This window comes from Branchiostoma lanceolatum, chromosome 10 (assembly GCF_035083965.1).
Source record: "Branchiostoma lanceolatum isolate klBraLanc5 chromosome 10, klBraLanc5.hap2, whole genome shotgun sequence".
In the NCBI taxonomy this organism is placed as follows: Eukaryota; Metazoa; Chordata; class Leptocardii; order Amphioxiformes; family Branchiostomatidae; genus Branchiostoma; species Branchiostoma lanceolatum.
The window spans coordinates 15,123,655-15,145,524 of record NC_089731.1 but is presented as its reverse complement, the minus strand read 5'-3'; the positions used below and the strand labels follow the sequence as shown (position 1 = coordinate 15,145,524).

The window sequence follows — 21,870 nt, the reverse complement described above, 5'->3', positions numbered from 1 at the left end:
AGCAGCCATCTATGACCCCCTGCGAATTAGGCCATATCTGCAGAAATCTGCAGAAATCTCCAGATTTCTGTGACCTTGAGCCAGAAATCTGCAGAAATCTGCAGAAATCTGGATCTTGAGCCAGAAATCTGAGACTTGAGCCAGATTTCTGGCTCAAGTCCAGATTTCTGCAGATCTCTGCAGAAATCTGGGACTTGAGCCAGAAATCTGGGACTTGAGCCAGATTTCTGGCTCAAGTCCAAGATTTCTGCAGATTTCTGGCTCAAGGTCACAGAAATCATTTTTACGTATAGTTTACAATATTAGCCCAAGTAGATGTAAGGTTGCTGAGATATGGGAGGTCAGTCCGGAATTAAAATGGAAGTCCGGAATTAAACTGGAGGGTGTTATAGACAGTTTTGAGCTTTGCATGAACCTTCTAAATGATAAAGTGGTGTAGGATTTATTATTATGAATTATTATAAAATCTGTGTTTGTTTTATAATCTAGTTGGCCCTGGTCCAGGCCCTGGCCCAGTTGCTCCTCAGCAGCCTTCCATCCAAATCTACCCGCAACAAGCCACCGAAACTGCGGGACGCTCCGCACAGTTCCGCTGTGACGTGTCCGGCGCTCCGCCGTTCCAGATCAGCTGGGGACGCAGCGACGGCCGCCCGCTCCCACAACGGTACAGGCTGTCCAACGAGAACTCGGTACTGACCATCAGTAACTTGGAGTCTGGAGACAGCGGCTACTTCATCTGTCGAGGATCGAACTTGTACGGGACAGCGCAGTCTCAAGCCCAACTGACCGTTACTGGTAAGTCAACATTGTTTATTCAGCAATACATGTCCCCGTGGCGCAAGCGTTAACGCAGCCCTGCTGCTTCACCATCTGGATCAAATTCTGTGGATCCTAGGGATCGAGTTCGATCCTACGGGTCGACTCCAGCTCGGACATGTTGTAGGGGATTGCATTCGTCATTTCGGATGATGACGTAAAGCCGGCGGCCCCATGTATGAGGGAGCTTCGGGCATTAGCCTCAAACGTCAAACCTCTGCACGTAAAAGAACCCAACACACTTATTGAGAAGAGTAGGGGTGACCCGGTGTGCTTGGCCAAAAATGTGAGCCGCTAGCTACTTGAAAAAGCATCATGCTTCACCTCAATTGAGGATGACTGCTTTACCTTTACCTATCCCTGTAACTATGGACAGAAACTGGCTTTATCAGTAGCTACATTAGAGAGTCTTACTGATAGTACTGTAAATGCATTTCAGTTTGCATGGTTTTTATTTCGTGCTAAGGGGAAAATGGAGTGTTTGCGGTAGTTTTAAGTTCGCGACAGTGCTATAGTCACATACTGCTACAGTATTGGACAAAAATGTAGTTTTAAGTTTGCGGTGAAAACCATCACAAACTTTTCTGCATTTACAGTAACTGTTGACTAATAGCCAGACTAAATCAAACTTTTAGAAGCCCAACCACTGCTCAGGCCTTAAGAGAGGGGGGGGGGGGGCAATGAGCCCCAGACAGCAAAAGATTGTGTAGGCTACATTACTTAGTTAAAGCATTTTATGAGGCTTGAAAACTGGAAATATTCTAGTTGCTGTAATCTTTATGAAATTGACATTTAATGCCACTGTTACGTTAACCACATTTGCGTGCGGACTTCTTATCAAAAGTGCTCAAAAGCGGCAAAAAAAAGCTGCATGGTGATCTTTTAGTTTCACGTGCCTAGTGTGTATACACCGATACCATAGCCCCGCCCACCTCCGTCAAAACATAGAAATGCAAAATTAAAACATAAAAATGCAGATATTTGACGGATATGCAGTCACTCTCTCATTGGTCGAACCGCTAATGGTAATGGACAGTCAGGATCAGTCTTTTTGGGCTTGGATTTTCTATCAGTTCTCACCACACAACGACATTGCTCCTTTAATGTCGATATGTACATGTAATGGTATAATAGTGCTATTGAAACTAACTATGTGTAGGAATGACTAGAAATTTGATTTTTTCAGTCAAGCTTAAAGCCTCATAAATGCTCTGGATGCCTTTTAGAAGTTAGGAGTTATTGTCAGTAATGTTGAACTGTGACTTGTAACACCATTGTCCCTCTTGCAGCTCCAACCGTTCCCATCAGAGTGATTGTGGATGAACCCAAGACCCTACAAGCCACTCAAGGCCAAACTGTGCAGTTCAAGTGTATCGCCTTCAGTCAGGTATGTTGACATGAAGCCTACTCTATAAGATTTACTCATTCAAGTTTTTCTTGACCTATAGCACTTTGAAGTAGCCGTTTGGCACATAATTCCCTATTGGTTACAGAGTTAGGCAGCATGGAGAAGTTGAAGTAAGGGCTAGCTTGTACATGCAGGGCTGTCTCCAGGAAATTTCTGTCCCTCCGTCCCAGGACGGAAATTTGCTTGTTAAAAAAAAATCACCTTGTCTGTCCCAAAAATGGGAACTTTATGACTTGATATTGATAAAAATGCATTTTTGTAGGCTCAAAATGACAGATTCAACAATGAAAAAAAATTGGGACGGCAAAACATTTTAAGCTGGAGACAGCCCTGTGTACCTGTATTTATTTCTATGAATCAGGTACATACTTGAAAGTTATTAATTCATCATGTATAGCAGCTGGACTTTTGAGACAGGAATAATAAAAGTTGACTAAAAAGCTGTGTCTTGGCAAAATGTAATTGCCCAGTATCTACCCCTTCTGCTATAGTGTCTTAACATTACTGTAATTCACTTTATCTTCATGGTAGCAAAATTTCACAGTGTAAGGAAAATGGACATTTTCATTGAACTTTAACTTCACCATGTCCATGGCGGCAAGTGATTTATAGAATGGATGTGTGAAGGAATCATAGATAATAACAACAGTTTTTTTCACTCTGATGATATGTTCACGGTACAGAGGTGATAGTGAAAACAGTGAACCTAAAGTTACAGTGAAAGAAACAAGAATTACAGTATTCTCTTCATTCATGTACCAGGTCACATACACCTTGGTGTGGACAAAGAACGACGGAAGCGGGCTGCCCGCGGAAGCCACGGACTTCATGGGAATCCTTACCATTCCGAACGTCCAGCAACAACACACCGGCGTCTACACTTGCACCGGCTCCAACATGTACAGTATCGCACAAGACTCTGCGCAGTTATACGTCCAAGGTACGTGGTGGGGATAGAGGAGGGGCATCGCCACATGGGAGCCTCTTTCTTGTAACAGACTTCTGCATGAAGACTTGTGATAGAGACTGTATGTAGCATTGCAAGTATGACATCGCCTTGGGAAAAGGTGGAAGGAGATGCAGTGCATGTTGCATGTGAAAAGGAAAGGCATGAAGGGACCATGCATGTCCAGTATTTTTATCTATTGTGTGTTGTAACTGTCACATTGTTGTCATGCTATTTTATTAGTTGCTTGTATGCATGACTTAAAAGTTTGTTTTTAAAAGTTAGTTTTTGTGAAAGGTGTGTGTTTTAATTTATCTTTCATAATGTTAGGAATAACTTCTCGTTCAGTTCAAATTTCCTTTTCCTGATCTGTGGCTTTTCTCCTTTTCCTGTGTTCCGTTTGTGTTCTCGTTGTTCATAAATGATTTAGATACAGACTCCTTAGATGGATTTTCTGTAGATCTATAAACTCAGGTGTACCAAACTGCCTCATTTTTCCACACATTAGGCCACACCAATTTTATTTGTTGGTTGACGGAATTTAAAAAAATGCTAGATTGGAAAATCAACATGAAAACAGAATCTCAGAGGAAAGTCTGTACTTTGGAGCACACAGTTTCAGGGGGTGAACAGGGTCAGGTGCAAGTTTTCACCCCAGCCTTCTGTTTTCATGATGTCCCCGTGCTAAAATTTTACCAAAAAAATCTGTTAACCAAGAAATCAAATTGGTGTGGTCTTATGGTGAGAAGTAAACCCAAAGAGGCAGGATATAGAATCTGAAATAATTAGTATATCTAATAGTATCTATCTATATATTAAGTATATAGTGTTGTGACTCAACTGCTATGAGCTAGATATATATTATTATTCCTTACAAATGTGTATTGGAGCTTTAAATCATATTGCTGAAATAATTGTACCTGGTAGTTTGATATCTGCATGGTGTCTTTAATACACAGAGTGTACTCACATTTATGTTGCATTTGTATGAGATCTTTGTTGCATAACATGTCCCTTGTTGCTATTAAGTAAAGCACAGTCATGTACTGTGAATGGAGCTGAGAGTTTGAATTATAACTGTTACAGTAGTTGTTGTATGTTTTGGACAGAAGTTTGCTGTGAAAGTAGTATTTATGGATGGCAAATGACGCATGTAGCAAGTGTCTGTATATTCTATTCCCTGGCTCTTTTTAAAACAAATAAAGTATCTAACAGCAAGATTCTGATTAAACTGCTCCATTTCTTGACGTATACTATTTGTAGTAAACTTGTCACAGTTAACGTTACTAATTTACATGTATGTTATTCACTTAACAAAACAGGACTTACAAAATTGTATTTTTATGCGCATGAAACAGTATGATTCAAGTTTGGGCATCTTACTATAGTATTTGATTTTTACAATGAAAAGTTGCAATGTTTGTTGCACATGAAGGTGGGGAGGGGGGCAAGGTTTGCTCATGTATGTTGTAGCTGCAATGTGTGACACACATGAAGATGGGGAGGGGGGCATGGTTTGCTCATGTATGTTGTACCTGCAATGTTTGTCGCACATGACAGTGGGGAGGGGGGCAAGGTTTGCTTATGTATGTTGTACATGCTACATCTGCCACTGAAATGCATGTGTTGTCCTGGTCTTGTGTCTGTGTGTTCCATCCGCCTGTGTGACATGTCGTACCGCATAGCTGCATGGCGTGAAGCTCGCCGGGAGGAACCACTCTCTCAGGGGGACCCTCCTTCTGGAGTCTTGAACGTGGACAGTGGTAATGTGCAATGTGTACCCTGCAAATGGGATATGTACTTAAACACCTAGCTATCTTTAGGTGTAATCGCGACCTGCCACAGTGCATTGTTCTTAATGATAGCACAAATGCACAGGCATTTTTAAGAATAAGAAAAAAGTAGCCATGCAATAAGTCAATACAAAGTAGTTAGTAGAATCAGCCATACAACAGATATTACACATACCATACAGAACACAGCTTAGCGCTTAACTGCTTCGCACTCTTTTGACTGCAACAATACTCCAAAAATACGCCACGTGTGTTGAAGCATATGCTGCCATCTACAATGTAATATTGTCTGTATCAGAAACCGTTTCAAGTCCAAGTTTACGTGTACATGGCATACTGCTGTTGTTCTCTGTACAACTGTCTACTTTGCTCTTTGACTTCTCTTGCATTGCTTTTTCTGTAGTGTCCTGTCTGTATTGTGTAGTACTATAATCATAGAATCTATACCTTTGTATAGAGAACTCAGGCAAAGAATCATTCATGTATTAACGACACAATGTTTCCTTACTAGCGTTGTCCCAGAGTGACGTCAATCCGCCAGAGGTTAAGATCGAGCCTCGCTTCCAGACTGTGAACATCGGCGACCCTGTGCAGTTCCGCTGCATTTCGTCAGGCTTCCCGCCGCCACAGGTGGAATGGACGGGCGGCCACCGCGGCGTCCTTAACCCCGCGTCTTCATTTGTGGACGGGGTCTTCAGGTTAGTCTGTTAAAATAGATACACGATGTACATGTACTGTTATATGTGTGTGGCGCAACGGCAGCGTGTTCGGCTTAGAACCAAGTGGTCCCTGGTTCGAATTCTGCTGTTTCACCTATCTGGTGCCCTTGGTAAATGTACTTTACATGACTTTCCCAACATGCCAGAATAGTTGTCATCAACACCGTGGGCATTAAATGCAAGAAGAAGAAGTTATTATAAAAGGTCAAATAGTGGCAGTTGCTTGTTCTTTTCACTCAGTGTTTCTGAAACTTGTTTTCTACCTTATGTTATTAAATGTGTCTTGATGTATGGGAGTTTTTACTGTAGACATCTTCCTATACATGTCCACAGGATAACTTGAAGCATGACAGCACAACCAAAACTTGTTCAGGTACATGTACATGTACAATGTACATGTACAAAATGTAAAAATTTGAATACCGGATTTGGAGCTTGGAATCAATGTTGTTACAGTTTTGTGTTTGAGGACACAAAACTCCCATAACTTTTGGCATATTCCGCATTGAAATGTGTGTTTTCTCGGGTGGGCATGACATAAATAAAATACAACACGGTGTATTCCTCATCATCCTTGGTCCCAGCCCTCCCGTGGGTCCCTATGGCCGTTGGGCCATCCGACCCGTGGTCGGGCTGGTAAATCGGGTGATAAGGAATACCCTGTGTTGTATTCTATATTTATGGCTTGAAATTGAACTTTTTGTTTCCCCCCCTAGCATCCCCGCTGCTATTCGACAGGATGAGGCTGAGTACTTCTGCAAAGCTAGGAACTCTGCTGGGGAAACAAGTGTTCGCACTGTGCTGTATGTACGATGTAAGTATCCTTTTTTTGTAGTCAGGCATTTTCTATAGGCATTTTCTATTGTGTTAGCTGCATTTGTTTCGCCAAGGCATTTTGTGCAAAATTTTAGTATTTAGTCAGGTTTCTGACTGTTTGTAGAAAAAAAGCATCTCTATACATTTTGATCATATACTGATTCAGAACCGAATATGCAAGTTTTTCATTAATATGTAATTAAAACTACACAGTCTGTCTCGATTGAATAATGTTACATCATCGTACATGTATATAGATGAACGGTAGGACAGTAGGACATGGCTTCATATCTCAGTAATATATTAAAAGTGTCACAGGCAATTTTCTTAATATTAGGCTTCATATTCAGTGTGACCTGCAGCCATATGTATCTAGTATTCATAATAATGATAATTTTATTTCTTTGTGCTGATTTGTTTGCTCTTAAGCCCTGATGAACTTAAAACCTTAAATGTTTTTGACACTCTGTATAATCAAATACTGGATACTACTACCACTGTACTATTGGCTTGTTTTTCTTTTCTTTTCCGGACTAGTGTTTCGAACTAGAGACATAGTACAGGGTGATTCAGGGTACTATATTATTGACAAGGACATGTCAACAATTGAGGAATGCCCTCAGGGCCATAAGTCACCAACCTGTGGAAAGTCGAATATGTCTGGTAGGAAGGCTGTGATTGGTCATTGTGACTTGTGTGTTCTTGGTTCTGGTCGGTTGGAGTGCTTGATGTGTTAATCAGTTTGGGAAGAGAGGTTGGACTGTACATAGTGTAATGTATTTGAGCAAAGCCTCTTGACTGATGAAGGTATTTAGAGGAGGAAATAACTTGAATGTTGTTCACATCCATGTCTTTAAAGATGACTCTTGTAATGTATCCAAACCATTAATTATTAATTATTAATTCTTACTTCAAATATTGCACATTGTATTGTAATGAACAGAAATATGAAAAAAATTTCAGATATTAATATGATATCCCAACTAAATTAACTCAACGTTTGGACTGAAATAATGAATTGTTTATCAAGTGAGACCATTTCTTTGGCAATGTCGAGACAGAAATTAATATTTTTAAAACAGGAGACTTTGTCACCTTTAAAGTACATGGAGACAAGGACTGTTGAATTAAGTTATTAAGAATTGCATCTTTAAGGAATTTGCTGCAATGAAGCATTTTGAGGACATATGTACATCTAACGTTATGCCTTGACAGTGACTGCGTTCCTCCTTTTTTCTTTTGATATGAAGTGCCTGATAACAAGATATACAGTCACTGGTTAAAAAGAACTATGCACTTGCACAATGTAGTAAAAAGTGGACGTCTTTAAACTAACCATCAGAGTGGGTTAAGAATGATAAACAAGTTGTGTAGTAAGCTTGTTATAACATCAATACTATGTCAGCCTTCTAAGAAAATTGCCTGACACTCTTGATATAATACCTTCCTTCTGAAGTACATACCCTACCACCAGTTATTTCAGTTGAACGTTTAGAAAGATGTTGAGTTTTGATAATCTGATTTTTCAGTACAAGGAGCGCCAGAGGTCACCGTAAGGCCAGAGGTCATGGAGGTTCCAGAGGGTGAACGCGTGGTGTTGGAGTGTTCCGCGAGGGGCAACCCCGCTCCGACGCTATCCTGGAACAAGTACAACGACCCCCTCCCCGTCGGAGTCGTGGAAAGCAACGGCGTGTTGACCATCCCGCAGGCGCGGTTGTCGGACTCTGGGCACTACGTGTGCACTGGGTCCAACAGCGTCGGAACAGAACAGAAGAGAGTGGAGCTGAGAATTTCAAGATGTAAGAGTCTTATACTGTTTCTCTTCTGGAGACATTTTCTATGTGTAGTCTGCCTTAATTTTATATTTTGTAAGTGACGCATATACTCTGGGTATTGTCCCAAAGTTTTTGCGGGTGCTGGTTAAGACTTGACCAGTCTAGATTTAATTGTAGTTACTAGAATAGTTTCTCAGCAATCCATGGCACAGGCTATTAACATGTTGCTCTCATCTGTTTCAAGGCTTGGAGAATGCTACCTTGATTAGCTACATCATAGAAAGAAACTGCAATAAAACAATATGCTTTTGAAGATAATTTCCTTCCTCCATGAATTCTCTGGGTCTTGCACCCATTTTGAGAGGACTACAAAAATTACAGATTTTTGACCGTACTACAGTACTTAGGAGAATGCTAGAATAGCTACTTCATAGAGTATTGGAGATTCTTTTTACACAACCGGTAATTCTCACCTGCTAACATTTCGATGTCTGTCAGACACCTTCATCAGAGCTACTTCATAGAAAGGAGCAAAGAAAAATGAAACAAACAAAAATATGCTTTTGAAGATGATTTCCTTCCTCCATGAATCCTCTGGGTCTTACACCCATTATGTGAGGACTAAGAAAATACAGACTTTTGCTCATACATGTACATGTACTTCTCATAGCCTCCAGTTTAATATGGATTTCCAGATTAATTTAGGACTACTTCTAAGTTTCTGCAGAATTCTGTTCCATTCCCCAGAAATCTGTGGAATTCTTCAGAAATCTGGCTCAATTTTCCAGATTTCTGCAGAATTCTACAGAACTGGGCTAATCCCCAGGGGGTCATCAGTAGCTGCTACATATTTCTAACTCTATTTTTATCTACCAGATGTGATATTGAGCCATTTGGGTTTAAGATTGCTGAAATGTGGGAGATAGTCCTAAATTAAACTGGAAATCCATAATGAAACTTGAGGCTGTTTTCTGTACTTATTACCTTCTTCTCCTTCCAGTGCTCCAGAGACCACCCACAGCTGCCATTGAGACCGTGGGTCCAGGTGGGCAGGTGTCACAGCCAAACCTCCTCACAGCTACGTTGGGGCAGACTGTGCAGCTGCGCTGTGTGGTGTCAGGTGAACCTGTGCCAACCATCACCTGGGGCAAGCATGGAGGGGCACTAGCACAAAACCATCAGGTAATTTCTATGTAATTTACATGTATATAGAACATGACTTTTTGTCATACCTGGGCCGCGAAAACGTTTAATATGGGTGTTCCGGACTGGGTGATAATTTTCTGTATCACACAGGGTTCTAAGTTGTATCACACAGGCTTCCATAGAATATTTAGAATGCATTTCGAGTGCCGCGGTCGGGCTGGCACTTCGGGTGATATGGAATACCCTGTGTTGTATTCTATATAATATACAGATTTTATTCCGGACGATACAGGCACATTATAGATTTGATTCTGCCAAACCTTACCTTGTTGTCGACTGATATTATTTTAGTCTATGATAGACATAATGTCTCTCAGATGAAGGCATAAAATCCCTTTTCGCACGGCAAAAAATATTACTTCCCCATCGATTCTGAAACCAATAGCATGTTAAGCAAGCACTCTACTCACTATTGCATTGGTATAGATATTTTGGATGATGCGTATGATTTTTTACGCTTGAAAGCTGTGTGATTGTTGCCATTGTTAAGAATGTTGTCCCTGTCCTAGGTGCTGAATGATGTGCTGCGTATCGTGAGGGTGTCCAGTGCCGACCGTGGCATGTACGTCTGCACTGTGGACAACATGGCCGGAGTGTCATCTGCCTCCATCATGCTGGAAGTTGAATGTAAGATCTTACTTCTTGTAAGACTTTGAAACTACTGTCTATTACAGTAGCTGTTAATGCAGAAATGTTTGCGGTGGTTTTATGTTCGTGGTTTTCCCGGCGACCGTTGCCGCAAACTTAAAACCACCGAGAACACTCCATTTTGGCCTTAATGCAATTTAAAACCATGCGAACTTAAATGCATTTACAGTATGTGTTAGGAAAGAAAATTGGATGATAAGAAGTGTGTTTTAGTAGCTTTTATCCATCTAGATTTTAGTCTAAATCCGCTCTTTCTTATTAATTTGCTGTATCCAAGATCTAGAACAACGAACTGCACTTTGTCTAGAAGTCGAAAAAAAATACATTACCAAATTTTTTTTACCCATTGGCATACTAGAGAACACCACCACATTGCCAGGTCAAAAAGATAGTGTTAGACACTCATTACCTTAAGTATTGACACTTCATTCAATGCTCTATGACACTTTTGATATAGCTTTCAAATCTGACGTCTGTTATACTTGATAGCCATCTTCATTTCAAAACTGATCACTGTACCGTTGATTAAGGATAGACATCTAGTGGGGTAGACATACGCCAAAAGACAGTTACTCAAGCAACTGGATAAAATTTTGAATCTGAGCACTGTAACTTTCAACTCGCAACTTATCATAATTAAAAATCGATGTCGCCACGCCTTTAGAAATGATGCGGTCGTCTTCGGCAACATTTTGGTCGCTTGCGGTCCAGATAAGGGGTGGTCACGGTCACAGGAGACAAGTGGTCGTCTTAAACACATTGCTTAATGCTTGTGTCTATGGGGAAAAAAATGGGATTGACCGAAAGCGGTCGTCTTGGCTGTCAGACCAAGTTTGACTGTACTTTTAGCATTTAGATGTCAAGTTGTTTTTTCTTCGTGTCACAGCTCGAGACCTGCCAGCTGTTCAGATCTTCCCCACTGCAAACATGGACCTGCAGATCGGACAGTCCACCCAGCTGCAGTGTCAGGCAACAAGCGGCCGCCCGGCGCCAACCATCGTGTGGAGCAGGGCTGGTAACGAGGAGTTTACAGGTAACCTTTGCATTTGGTTGCCAAAGTGTAGTGGACAACCACAAGCCAACTGCACACACACAATTACAACATATCTTCAGAAAAGGCGCTGTAGCCGCATAGTTCCTGTTTGAAAAATATACCACTAAGACCAGTTCTTACTTGTTTTACATGTACCCAATATATATTCTGAAACCAATAGCATGTTAAGCAAGCACTCTACTCACTATTGCATTGGTATAGATATTTTGGATGATGCGTATGATTTTTTACGCTTGAAAGCTGTGTGATTGTTGCCATTGATAAGTCCATCATAGATAAGCGTTTTTACAACATTTGAAATTCGCGGCATGGTGATGCAATAGTCAGCGATGTCCAAAGACCTTTGACCTTTGTGGTGTCAGAATCCCATTCGGCCCAAGACTTCACAACACGCATCGTGACAGTTTCTTTGAGCCAGCTTTCCCGATCGAGGACTTGCCAATTTGGACCGTAACTTGTGTCGCTTGTCATCTAGTGTTTATCAACCTTTTCTGTGGCACAAAATGTAGTACGGGTGTACAAATTTTCTGCCCTGCGCATTTTCCCATCAACACTATCGATCGCCAGTTGACTCAAATGTTTGTTTAGTAAACTATTTTGTTCAGTTGATATTCATGACAATGTACAGCAGAGGTTGCCCAAATAGCCTGAGGCTATTATCAAGGGCTAAACTTCAAGAATATACAAATGCATACACAATCAGTTGTGCATGTGTACCTTTACCATAGATTAAATCTCTAACATGGAATTCCAAAAGAAATGTCTATATAATAATCACAGATTTCGATCTATTACTTTTGGAGAACATGTTGACTAGTCTGTCATACAATTTTCATTCAATGTCAAACCTATTCAAGCCAACAGAAGAAAAAGATATCTGAATTGGCGTGTTACATGTATTTACATCGTATCTTTACACTGGAATAGTTAATAGCTTTCTCTAAGTTAGTCTTGTGCTTTTTGTTAAAGTTGTCTTAAATATGACCTTTTTACAGTCTTGTGTTTTTTGTTAAAGTTGTCTTAAATTTGACCTCTTTACAGACAGAATAGATGTACGGGATGGAGTCCTGACTATCAGAGATGTGACCCCTGCGGAACAGGGTGCCTATGTCTGCACTGCTAACAATGATATAGGGTCCATCCAGGCCACAGCAAACATCAGGGTTCAAGGTAAGGTCTTAACACTCCTTTTATAAATGTTTCCATTGTTTTCAAGATTTAAAAGGAAAGGGACAATGACAAGTTATACATATAGAATACAACACAGGGTATTCCGCATGACCCAAGGTACCAGCCCTCCCGCGGGTAGGATTGCCCGATGGCCATAGGCCGGAGGGCGATCCGACCTGTGGGAGGGCTAGGACCAAGGAATACACTGTGTTGTATTTTATTTATGTTATACCAACCCGAATAAACACACATTTCAATGCGAAATGCGCCTGAAGTTGAGAGAGTTTTGTGTCCTCGGCCATAGAAATCATAACAACATTGATTCCAACCTCCGAACACGTCATTCGAATTTTAAACAGCAGCACAACGATTGATTGATTGCACAACCGGCGCACTCAAAATGCATTCTAAATATTCTATGGAAGCCCATGTGATACAACTTAGAACCCTGTGTGATACGGAAAATTATCACCCGGTTTGGAACACCCGTATCAAACGTTTTTGCGGCCCAGGTATGACATGAGAGCAAGTATATCACTTGAAATGGTGTATCTACATATTTAGAGACAAGAAGGATTTTGGTAAGTGTATAATGAAGAAGAAAAAAAGAAATTTCTTTGCGTCTTTATAAATGAGAATGTTTCTGTAGGTCAGCTCGCAGAAGCCTCACAGCTGAGCTCCTGGTTCCAATTAGTTGGTAAATGGGAGACCCTGGTTCAAAGCCCGGGACAGGACATCTAGGTTGGGGCTGCACCCGTCTTTCGGAAGGGACGTAAAATGGGGGTGCCTTGAGCATATTAAAGGGGTAGGGCTAGTAAAGATATACCCTGCTACAGAAACAGCAAGGAAACTGACCACTGGGCACTACAAGGTGAACAACTAACAGATGATGTTTTGTCCACCCTAGGGTACCCACGAGTGACCATCAGTCCAGCTGGACCGGTCAGCGTTGGGCTGGGTGACCGGCTGTACCTAGAATGTGTGGCCACAGGTGACCCCGCACCAGTGGTCAGATGGACCAGGTCTGGACAACCCACAACAAGAGCTAGGGTGGAAGGTAAGCCAGAATCTGATACTGTAATTCACTTTATCTTCACGGTAGCGAAATTTCACTGTGTAAGGAAAATGGACATTTTCACTGAACTTTAACTTCACAGTGGCGGCAAGTGATTTACAGAACAGATGTGTGAAGGAATAATAAATAATTACAACAGGTTTTTCAGTGATGATAAGTTCACGGTACAGAGGTGACCGTGAAAACAGTGAACATAAAGTTACAGTGAAAGAAACAACAATTATTATAATAGTATTCTCTTCATTCATGTACCAGGTGTACAAAATGTTGGCTGTCAAAGTGTGTATGTTTTCATTGAACTTGAAGTCTTTGGAGTTATCCTATGATGACAATACACATTTGAGACTTGTTCTGTTTTTGTGTTTGACCAGAACAGTTTATTTGGGTTGTTACTGTATTGTCTCGAATAAAGTACGCACTTTTTAAAACATTTCAAAATTCAAAAGGCATCACAAGTCATTGCCAAAGTCAGGGTGCATATTTTATTTAAGGTTATTGCCAGGACAAATTATAAGAGGACTTCAAACCCTTGCTTAATCAAGCCAGGAACCCAGCTGTGGTGCAACAATGCATGGCTCAATACCTGCCAATTTGAGAAGTTTGTAACTTGTCGTAGTCAATTCTCAAGTTTGCAAAGATGTTGCCAGTGGGCTAAACAAGAGAATCTATTATGAATCTAAGGAATGGCATTATGTTAAAGACCTTGATTTGAGCAAAAATACCCGGAGAAAGGAACACCATAAATTTGAATTTATCCTGATCAAAATGTGTTCAAGATCAGTTGAGAAGGGATGTGTACTTTATTTGAGGTTTTTGACTTTACGTTTCAGTTCTGCAAATTTGTCTGGAACTAGCCCCGAATCAAGGGTGAGTAATTTAATTGAGAAAATATGGTAGCTCAGATTCATTTTATCTTGTTGTCTTTCCCAGGAGGTGACACTCAGAACAGTGCAGTGTTGGAGATTGACCGTGTGTCCGTGGAAGATTCAGGAGTCTACACCTGCGAGTCTAACAACAACATCGGCATCTCAGAGTCCTCTGTTCAAGTCATAGGTAACAATACTGCCTTCTTTTGCTAGTGTTTGATTAAATTTCTTAACCCAAGCTGTAGTTAACAGTATAAGTTAAGTGTCAGAAACCAGAAACTGATTGCCTTCGTGAGAACATGTTTGGGAATGCAAAATGTTTGGTTCTGTACATTGTAGTACTTTCCAAGTAGACGGTTTTTGACGTGTTTATAGGCCTTTTTTTCGGGCTTTCTACTTTGTCATGTTTTTTTTCTCTATAAACCCCCAAAAAACATGACAAAGTAGAAAGCCCCCCAAAAACGCCTAAAAACACGTCAAAAACCAGCTGGAACCCCTGCTCTGCTTGGAGTACCACAGACTGTAGTATCACTGCACACACATTGTGAACAAGTATTCTTGAAAGAGGTGTACATTTTAAGTTCTAACATTTCCAGTACTGCTGTTTAAGGATGGAAGACCATAGTTTTGAATTGTTATGATGCCTTTGCAGTTTCTGAGGCACGAGTAGGACCAGATGAGGTTCCGGTGGTGACCATCACTCCTCCGTTCTCCACTGTTGTGGAGGGAGACCCTGCTGAGTTCAAGTGTACTGCAACAGGTATGGATTTATCTGTGCTGTGCCTTTGTCTTTATTTGTACAGCAAATAAGTGGACAGGATTTCATGATAGCATACAGGGTTCTAGCTAGCTTATTTTTTTTCCATCATCCCAAGTCAGATTGACAGAAAGATCCTACAAAGAGTCTTTTTTTTTTCTGTCACCTTAAACAAACTTCTATCAATTTATTCAAATGTGGACATGTTTACATCTTTACGCTTTACTCATGGATTTTTGCCTGTCAAGGTTGACGGAATGGTTTTAGAATTTTCCCATCACATGCTACAAAATTCACTCAAATGATGGAGTGACGGGTGTTTGATAGAGCCCTGGTAGCATCTCTAAAAAAACAGTTAAACTAGATCTTGGTAATATGATAAAGTTGGATACCTTCAGGAAGGCTCAAAGTCAAAGCCATGGGTAAAGTATGCCGATCAAGTTTCCTGACACCAAGACTGCTTTCTCCACCACTTGGTATTGTATGGCTGTAGAATTTTTTATTCCAAATAGCCTACTCGAAATACTAGGATGATACTGTACATGCAGAAATGTTCGTGGCGGTTTTCGCAGCGACGTTTCACAGCGAACTTTAAACTACCGCGAACATTTTTGTCCAATACTGAAGCAGTATGTGACTATAGCACTGCCGCGAACTTTTATCTGGATAAAAAGTAGTATTTAAAAAGGGGTCCGAAAGTGTCAACTGACAAGATTTCATCCTTGTGAATGCAGGTTCCCCACCCCCCAGGCTCCGATGGCAGAAGATCGGAGGTGCCCAGCCTCCCAGGTACCAGGTGCAGCAGGGCACGCTGACCATCCCCAGTGTGCGCAGGGAAGACGAGGGAGAGTACTCCTGTACTGCTGTGAACTACGCAGGGGAAGCAAGTCTGGCTGCAAGGCTTGTGGTGCAAGGTATGGTATTGCAAGGTTTGGAGGGGGGATAAAAGGCAGAAATAGTCTAGTCTTGTCATCAATAGAAGCTACTTAGATTGCAAGACATGGTAAAAATTTCAATTTCACAGTCTAGTAACACAGTCTCGTAACATAAATACAGGGAGAGGGGTTAGGTGAAATGGAATGCACTGTAGTACTGTTACCATTACAGTACTGTAGAAGCTAGTCTGGTTACAAGACTAGCTCCAACGTACAATGGCTAAGCTAGAAATACCTGGCATGATTGGAAGTTATAATGTACTGTGATATTGAATTGACATTCAACAACTGTTTGAGGTGCACCTTATTAAAATAGATTTTGAATACATATGTACCCAAGCAGAGCTTTGGTCCTGGGTATTTTTGATGTATCTTCACGGTATTTTATACGTTTTTGGCGACGCCTCAGGGGCGAGCCAAATTTTTACTATATTGTGTGCAGATTGCAAGAATTCTAGGAATTGTACAGGAATGTGAAAGTCTTTGGGACGATAACTCAAGAATGCCTGGATGTATTGTCTTCATATTTTGTAGGTGCGTAGGTCTGTGGGAGACCTTGTTATAATTGGATTTTGGGACCCCTAGCGACTTTCTATGGTACTGCAGGGGAACTTTTACTTTTCAAATCTCGTCTTCTGAACATGCTATAGGCATGATTTTTAAGTGGTGGATAGCTCTTTGTTAGGAAAATATGTCCTGTAGATTTGGACCCCCTAGCGGCTTTTTGGAACTGCAGGAGCTGATTTTGACTCAAACTTTGAAAGAGAATAACGCAAGAAGGGGATGACGGATCATCATAATTTTTGGTGTGTAGATAGCTTAAGTGATGATTTACATAATCATATGCCAATTATGCAAATCAATATCTGATTTGCATAATTAATGAGGACAGTTAAGAAATCAGCTGCATTCTATCATAGGACTCTCAAACATTGACATGACATTCATGTAGTGTATATGTAACTGAGAAAGAGATAAATATCGATAGATATCAATTATGCAAATTGATACTTAATTTGCATAATTAATGACAAAATACTATAAATCCATAGTGGTAAATGATGGGGATTTCATTTTTGCACCATTTGGAAGTTAAGTAAATGTGGCCACTATTAGAAACAAATCTTGCATAGAGGGCCTCATTTACATAATTTATGAGGAAATGGTACGATATCTTTTTTTGTGAAAACAAGATTTTCATACATTGGACAACTTGTGATATTTTGGTAGAGAAGGTGATCAACTGATACGATTAAATTATGCGAGGTCCTTATTTGCATGTGGGTTAAAAACAAAACGTTAACAGAGACCACCGTCGCCATGGCAACATCTTTTTATGTTGCCAATCTTGTTCTACTAGTGCGGTTTTTGTTCCTTGAGGGGAGGAGGACCGAACAAAAACCACACTAGTGGAAAGACGTATAAAAAAATGTGAAAATAAGTCGAAAATACCCGGACTTTACCTCTGCTTGGAAAGTATTAAATGTGCCGTTTTTCATGTTTATCTGTGCAAATAAAGATGACGTTGAACACACAGGTACCTGTAACAGTCTTTTCTCGATTCCCCAGTGATCCCCATGGTCAGTATTGACCAAGAGACGATGACCGTCTCTCCCGGAGAGGAGGTCAGACTGAGGTGCGAGGCGGAGGGGACGGAACCGATCATGTACGAGTGGACGCGCGTGGACGGCGACATGAGCACGCGGGCGACCACGAGCGGAGGACTCCTGATCATCCAGCAGGTGACGACGGAGGACATGGGACAGTACAGGTGTCTGATCACCAACCCCGCTGGGATAGCTGAGGGCTTCACCAATATCATCGTCACAGGTAGGGAAAATGGACAATGTTTATGTTTGGTGAACTGTAGATTTATTCAAGTTCGAGGTGATTTATTTTCACGGTAGAGAGAAAATGGAAGTGTTCACGGTGTTTTTTAGGTCCAATGAAGAGGTTATGGCGAAGACCGTGAACATTGAACCACCGCAAAGTTAATTTCATTTACAGTATTTGCAGACGAATGTAATTCTGGTGAAATTGTTACATTGTGCCTTTTGAGAAATTTCAGTTTTTAAGGTTTCATTGCAATGAATCAATTAAAAATTTTATGGGGCTTGTGAAAAAATGTCTTACCCCGATACCAACTTTTCTTACCTCAATTGTGCTGTTCTTTAAATGTCACTCATATTTTGTGTGTGCGAGCAAGTTGTTCGAAGGAACCAATTCAATTTAATGTTCACAGTATCTCGGTCATTGTTTTGACTTGTGTCAGCTTGCATTCATAGCTGAACCAAAACCATAACTAAAAATTTCAAAAATTTTCTTCACAGCGGAACCCACAATAAAGACAATCTCGCCTAAGGAGTCGATGCGAGAGGCTGGGTCCACAGCTGAGTTTGGCTGTGCAGCGGCAGGCTTCCCTGTCCCCAGTATCCAGTGGTTTAAGGAGGGGGGTACTCTGCCTGAACAACATGTCATCTTTGGCAATATCCTGAGGTCAGTAGATAACATCAGAGCTTGAGCTACAGTTATGTTGTTTTAGGGAAAGTGAAAGTGATCTCGAACCAGTATAGCTTACTGAAGAGCTATTCTTTCATCGGTTGTGTGACAGAGAAGACACGCTATATACAGTATTAACAGGTTCATTGTACCAGGGAGATTCCCCTAGCTCTTTTACGACGAGTACAATAAACAGTGGACCATGGCTTTATGTCCAGTCCTAATGCCTGCGAACCATTTCCCAGTAGCGTGCATGTCGGGTGTGACGGCCCGGATTCGATCTCCCAACCTCTTGATCCAGAAGCAGAGTCGCTAACCTCTGGACTGCACATGCTACAATATCTGATTGTTATGATACCTGCTCTCATTATGTTTTACAGTGCTTATTAAAGCTATTCTATTTTGTAATTCATGAAAAAAGACGGCTACAAAAAACTTCAACATTCTAATACGTCCACAATTTTCTCCCCCAATGTATTGAGATAAAAAAAAAACTATGATAATCAACTGGTAGTCATAGAAATACTTCACGTCATATAAGATATTAATGTGATATCTTCTTCATCACAGAATTCCAAATCTCAAACCTGAGGATGCTGGGACGTATATTTGTGCAGCATCTAACAATCTGGGAAGTACTGAAGAGAAGGCCACCTTGCGAGTAACTGGGGGAGGTAAGACAATTACAAAACACACCGTTTGTTCATCTTAATGCTTAGTGCTTTTCAGTACCAAGGACAGGTACATGTTAGTTATTACGAACACAATTTCAGTACCAAGGAGAGGTACATGTTAGTTATTATGAACACAATTTCAGTACCAAGGAGAGGTACATGTTAGTTATTATGAACACAATTTCAGTACCAAGGAGAGGTACGTGTTACTTAGTGTGAACATAATTTCAGTACCAAGGAGAGGTACATGTTACTTTGTGTGAACATAATTTCAGTACCAAGGAGAGGTACATGTTAGTTATTATGAACACAATTTCAGTACCAAGGAGAGGTACATGTTACTTAGTGTGAACACAATTTCAGTACCAAGGAGAGGTACATGTTACTTAGTGTGAACACAATTTCAGTACCAAGGAGAGGTACATGTTACTTTGTGTGAACATAATTTCAGTACCAAGGAGTGGTACGTGTTACTTAGTGTGAACATAATTTCAGTACCAAGGAAAGGTACATGTTAGTTAGTATGAACACAATTTCAGTACCAAGGAGAGGTACATGTTACTTAGTGTGAACATAATTTCAGTACCAAGGAGAGGTACATGTTAGTTAGTGTGAACACAATTTCAGTACCAAGGAGAGGTACATGTTAGTATGAACACAATTTCAATACCAAGGAGAGGTACATTTTAGTGTGAACACAATTTCAGTACCAAGGAGAGGTACATGTTACTTAGTGTGAACACAATTTCAGTACCAAGGAGAGGTACATGATACTTAGTGTGAACATAGTTTCAGTACCAATGAGAGGTACATTTTACTTAGTGTAGACAGAATTTCAGTGCCAAGGAGAGGTACATGTTAGTATGAACACAATTTGAGTTCCAAGGAGAGGTACATGTTAGTTAGTGTGAACATAATTTCAGTACCACAGAGAGGTACATGTTAGTCAGTATGAACACAATTTCAGTACCTAGGAGAGGTGCATGTTAGTTAGTGTGAACATAATTTCAGTACCAAGGACTTTTACATGCTAGTTAGCGTGACTAGATTTAGCCCTTGCAAGCAGTGGAGACGCTCTTTTACAAAAGGGGGGTACTTGCACTCTGAGAAGGCAAAAGTACTTATAGTTACTAACACTTTGTGGGGTTCATGTTTCTTACAGTTACAGCAGAGCCTCCTGCGGTAGAAATCAATCTTAAGACAGCAGTGCAGATGGTGCGCATAGGAGAGAGGGTGGAGTTTGACTGCTCAGCTTCTGGGCAGCCCAGGCCTCTGATAGAGTGGACAAAGGTATTTGTTGTTCTTTTTTTCTTGTTGTTATTTTGAACGCAAGTTGTGCATGTGCGTACACTTGCCTGTGTTTTTGATGCACGTCATGCAACCTAATAATTAACTGAACTGCCAACATTTTCACTACACACAATCTCTTTTATAGCATTTACAAACTGCACTTAGCTACACCCCAAACAAGGCACTTTCCTGCTGTAAGCGACCGCATCACCCACAGTGCCGGGCTGTGCACGTCCGACCTCACACGTGGCTGCCAAACTTTACTTGCTAATATCTTCAGTTACAAACAAGCCTTCATCAGTTTGACGCTTGAGATCAGTTAAAAGGCTAAAAGGGAATTTCCCACCGATATAAACACACATTCATGCAGCCGTTAATTTTTTGGGTACGGATTCTTTTAGAGTAACACATGAATGAGACCTTAAACACGTTTGCCCATCCTGCCAGATTGATGGGAGACTACCCGACAATGCAGAGGTTCGAGACGGCGTCCTGACCATCCCTGCGGTGAGGCCCGGAGACGAGGGTCGGTACCAGTGTCAGGCCTCCAACCAGTTTGGGTCAGAGAACCAGGAAGTGACCCTCAGCCTGGAAGGTAGGAGTTCCATTTGAATCAAACTTCATGGTTATTATCCTCATAAAAATGGAGATATAGTTGTGTCTGTCTTTCTGTCTGTCTGTGTGTTTGTGTGTTTTTTACTTTTGTGGCCCGCATAACTCAAAAACCAAACCTCTGGATGGATTATGATGATATTTGGTATGTGGATAGGTGGTGGGAATACAAATGTCAAGGTCGATTTTCGGCCCCTTGGTATTTGACCTTGGTACTGCAGCAGAACTTCTGTTTTGTTGTATCTTTTGACCTGGAAGTTCTATGGTCTTGTTACTGCTTGCACAGAAAGAATTTTGGGTCCACAACATAAGATAAAGTCAGCGAAACGTATTTACAAATACTGCCTCTCTTAACAACTTAAATCTGAAATTCCATAACTAACTTCAAAATTTTAAAGTAATGCAGCAAACAAAGTTATCTTACCTTTTCAGATACCTAAATTTCAAGAATGTTTTGTATAACAGTATAATAGTACCTACAGCCTATAAAAATATCTGGGTGCACCAGTGCACCTAGATATTTTAAAGTAATGCAGCAAACAAAGTTATATAACCTTTTCACATACCTAAATTTCAAGAATATTTTGTATACCAGTGTACAATAGTACCTATAGTCTACAAAAATATCTAGGTGCACTGGTGCACCCACTGTCAAAAGTTAGGTGCACAGCTCCAATTTTGGTTGTGCAAAGATGCACATGCACCCAGTTTTTTTAGAGCCCTGGTCAATGAAGATATTTATATGTAACTTATTACTTACTGTATTTGATATCTATGTACAGCAGCAATCTAATGTAGTAATTGATGTTCA

The 21,870-nt window shown here is 40.8% G+C and overlaps 1 protein-coding gene across 1 annotated transcript in view; it reads left to right on the top strand.

Annotated features, from left to right (window-relative positions):
- The window catches only part of LOC136443003 (basement membrane-specific heparan sulfate proteoglycan core protein-like), a 100,167-nt gene that overhangs the window by 63,586 nt on the left and 14,711 nt on the right, over positions 1-21,870 (top strand). Inside the window, exons 50-69 of the mRNA XM_066440048.1 lie at positions 490-795; positions 2,106-2,203; positions 2,987-3,164; positions 5,475-5,661; positions 6,399-6,496; positions 8,028-8,297; positions 9,274-9,455; positions 9,989-10,106; positions 11,014-11,160; positions 11,787-11,814; positions 12,197-12,351; positions 13,259-13,408; positions 14,357-14,479; positions 14,945-15,052; positions 15,784-15,963; positions 17,554-17,814; positions 18,315-18,480; positions 19,054-19,157; positions 20,320-20,447; positions 20,895-21,042. Coding sequence (XP_066296145.1) covers positions 490-795; positions 2,106-2,203; positions 2,987-3,164; positions 5,475-5,661; positions 6,399-6,496; positions 8,028-8,297; positions 9,274-9,455; positions 9,989-10,106; positions 11,014-11,160; positions 11,787-11,814; positions 12,197-12,351; positions 13,259-13,408; positions 14,357-14,479; positions 14,945-15,052; positions 15,784-15,963; positions 17,554-17,814; positions 18,315-18,480; positions 19,054-19,157; positions 20,320-20,447; positions 20,895-21,042 — 3,135 coding nt within the window. The remainder of the gene's footprint in view (positions 1-489; positions 796-2,105; positions 2,204-2,986; positions 3,165-5,474; positions 5,662-6,398; positions 6,497-8,027; positions 8,298-9,273; positions 9,456-9,988; positions 10,107-11,013; positions 11,161-11,786; positions 11,815-12,196; positions 12,352-13,258; positions 13,409-14,356; positions 14,480-14,944; positions 15,053-15,783; positions 15,964-17,553; positions 17,815-18,314; positions 18,481-19,053; positions 19,158-20,319; positions 20,448-20,894; positions 21,043-21,870) is intronic.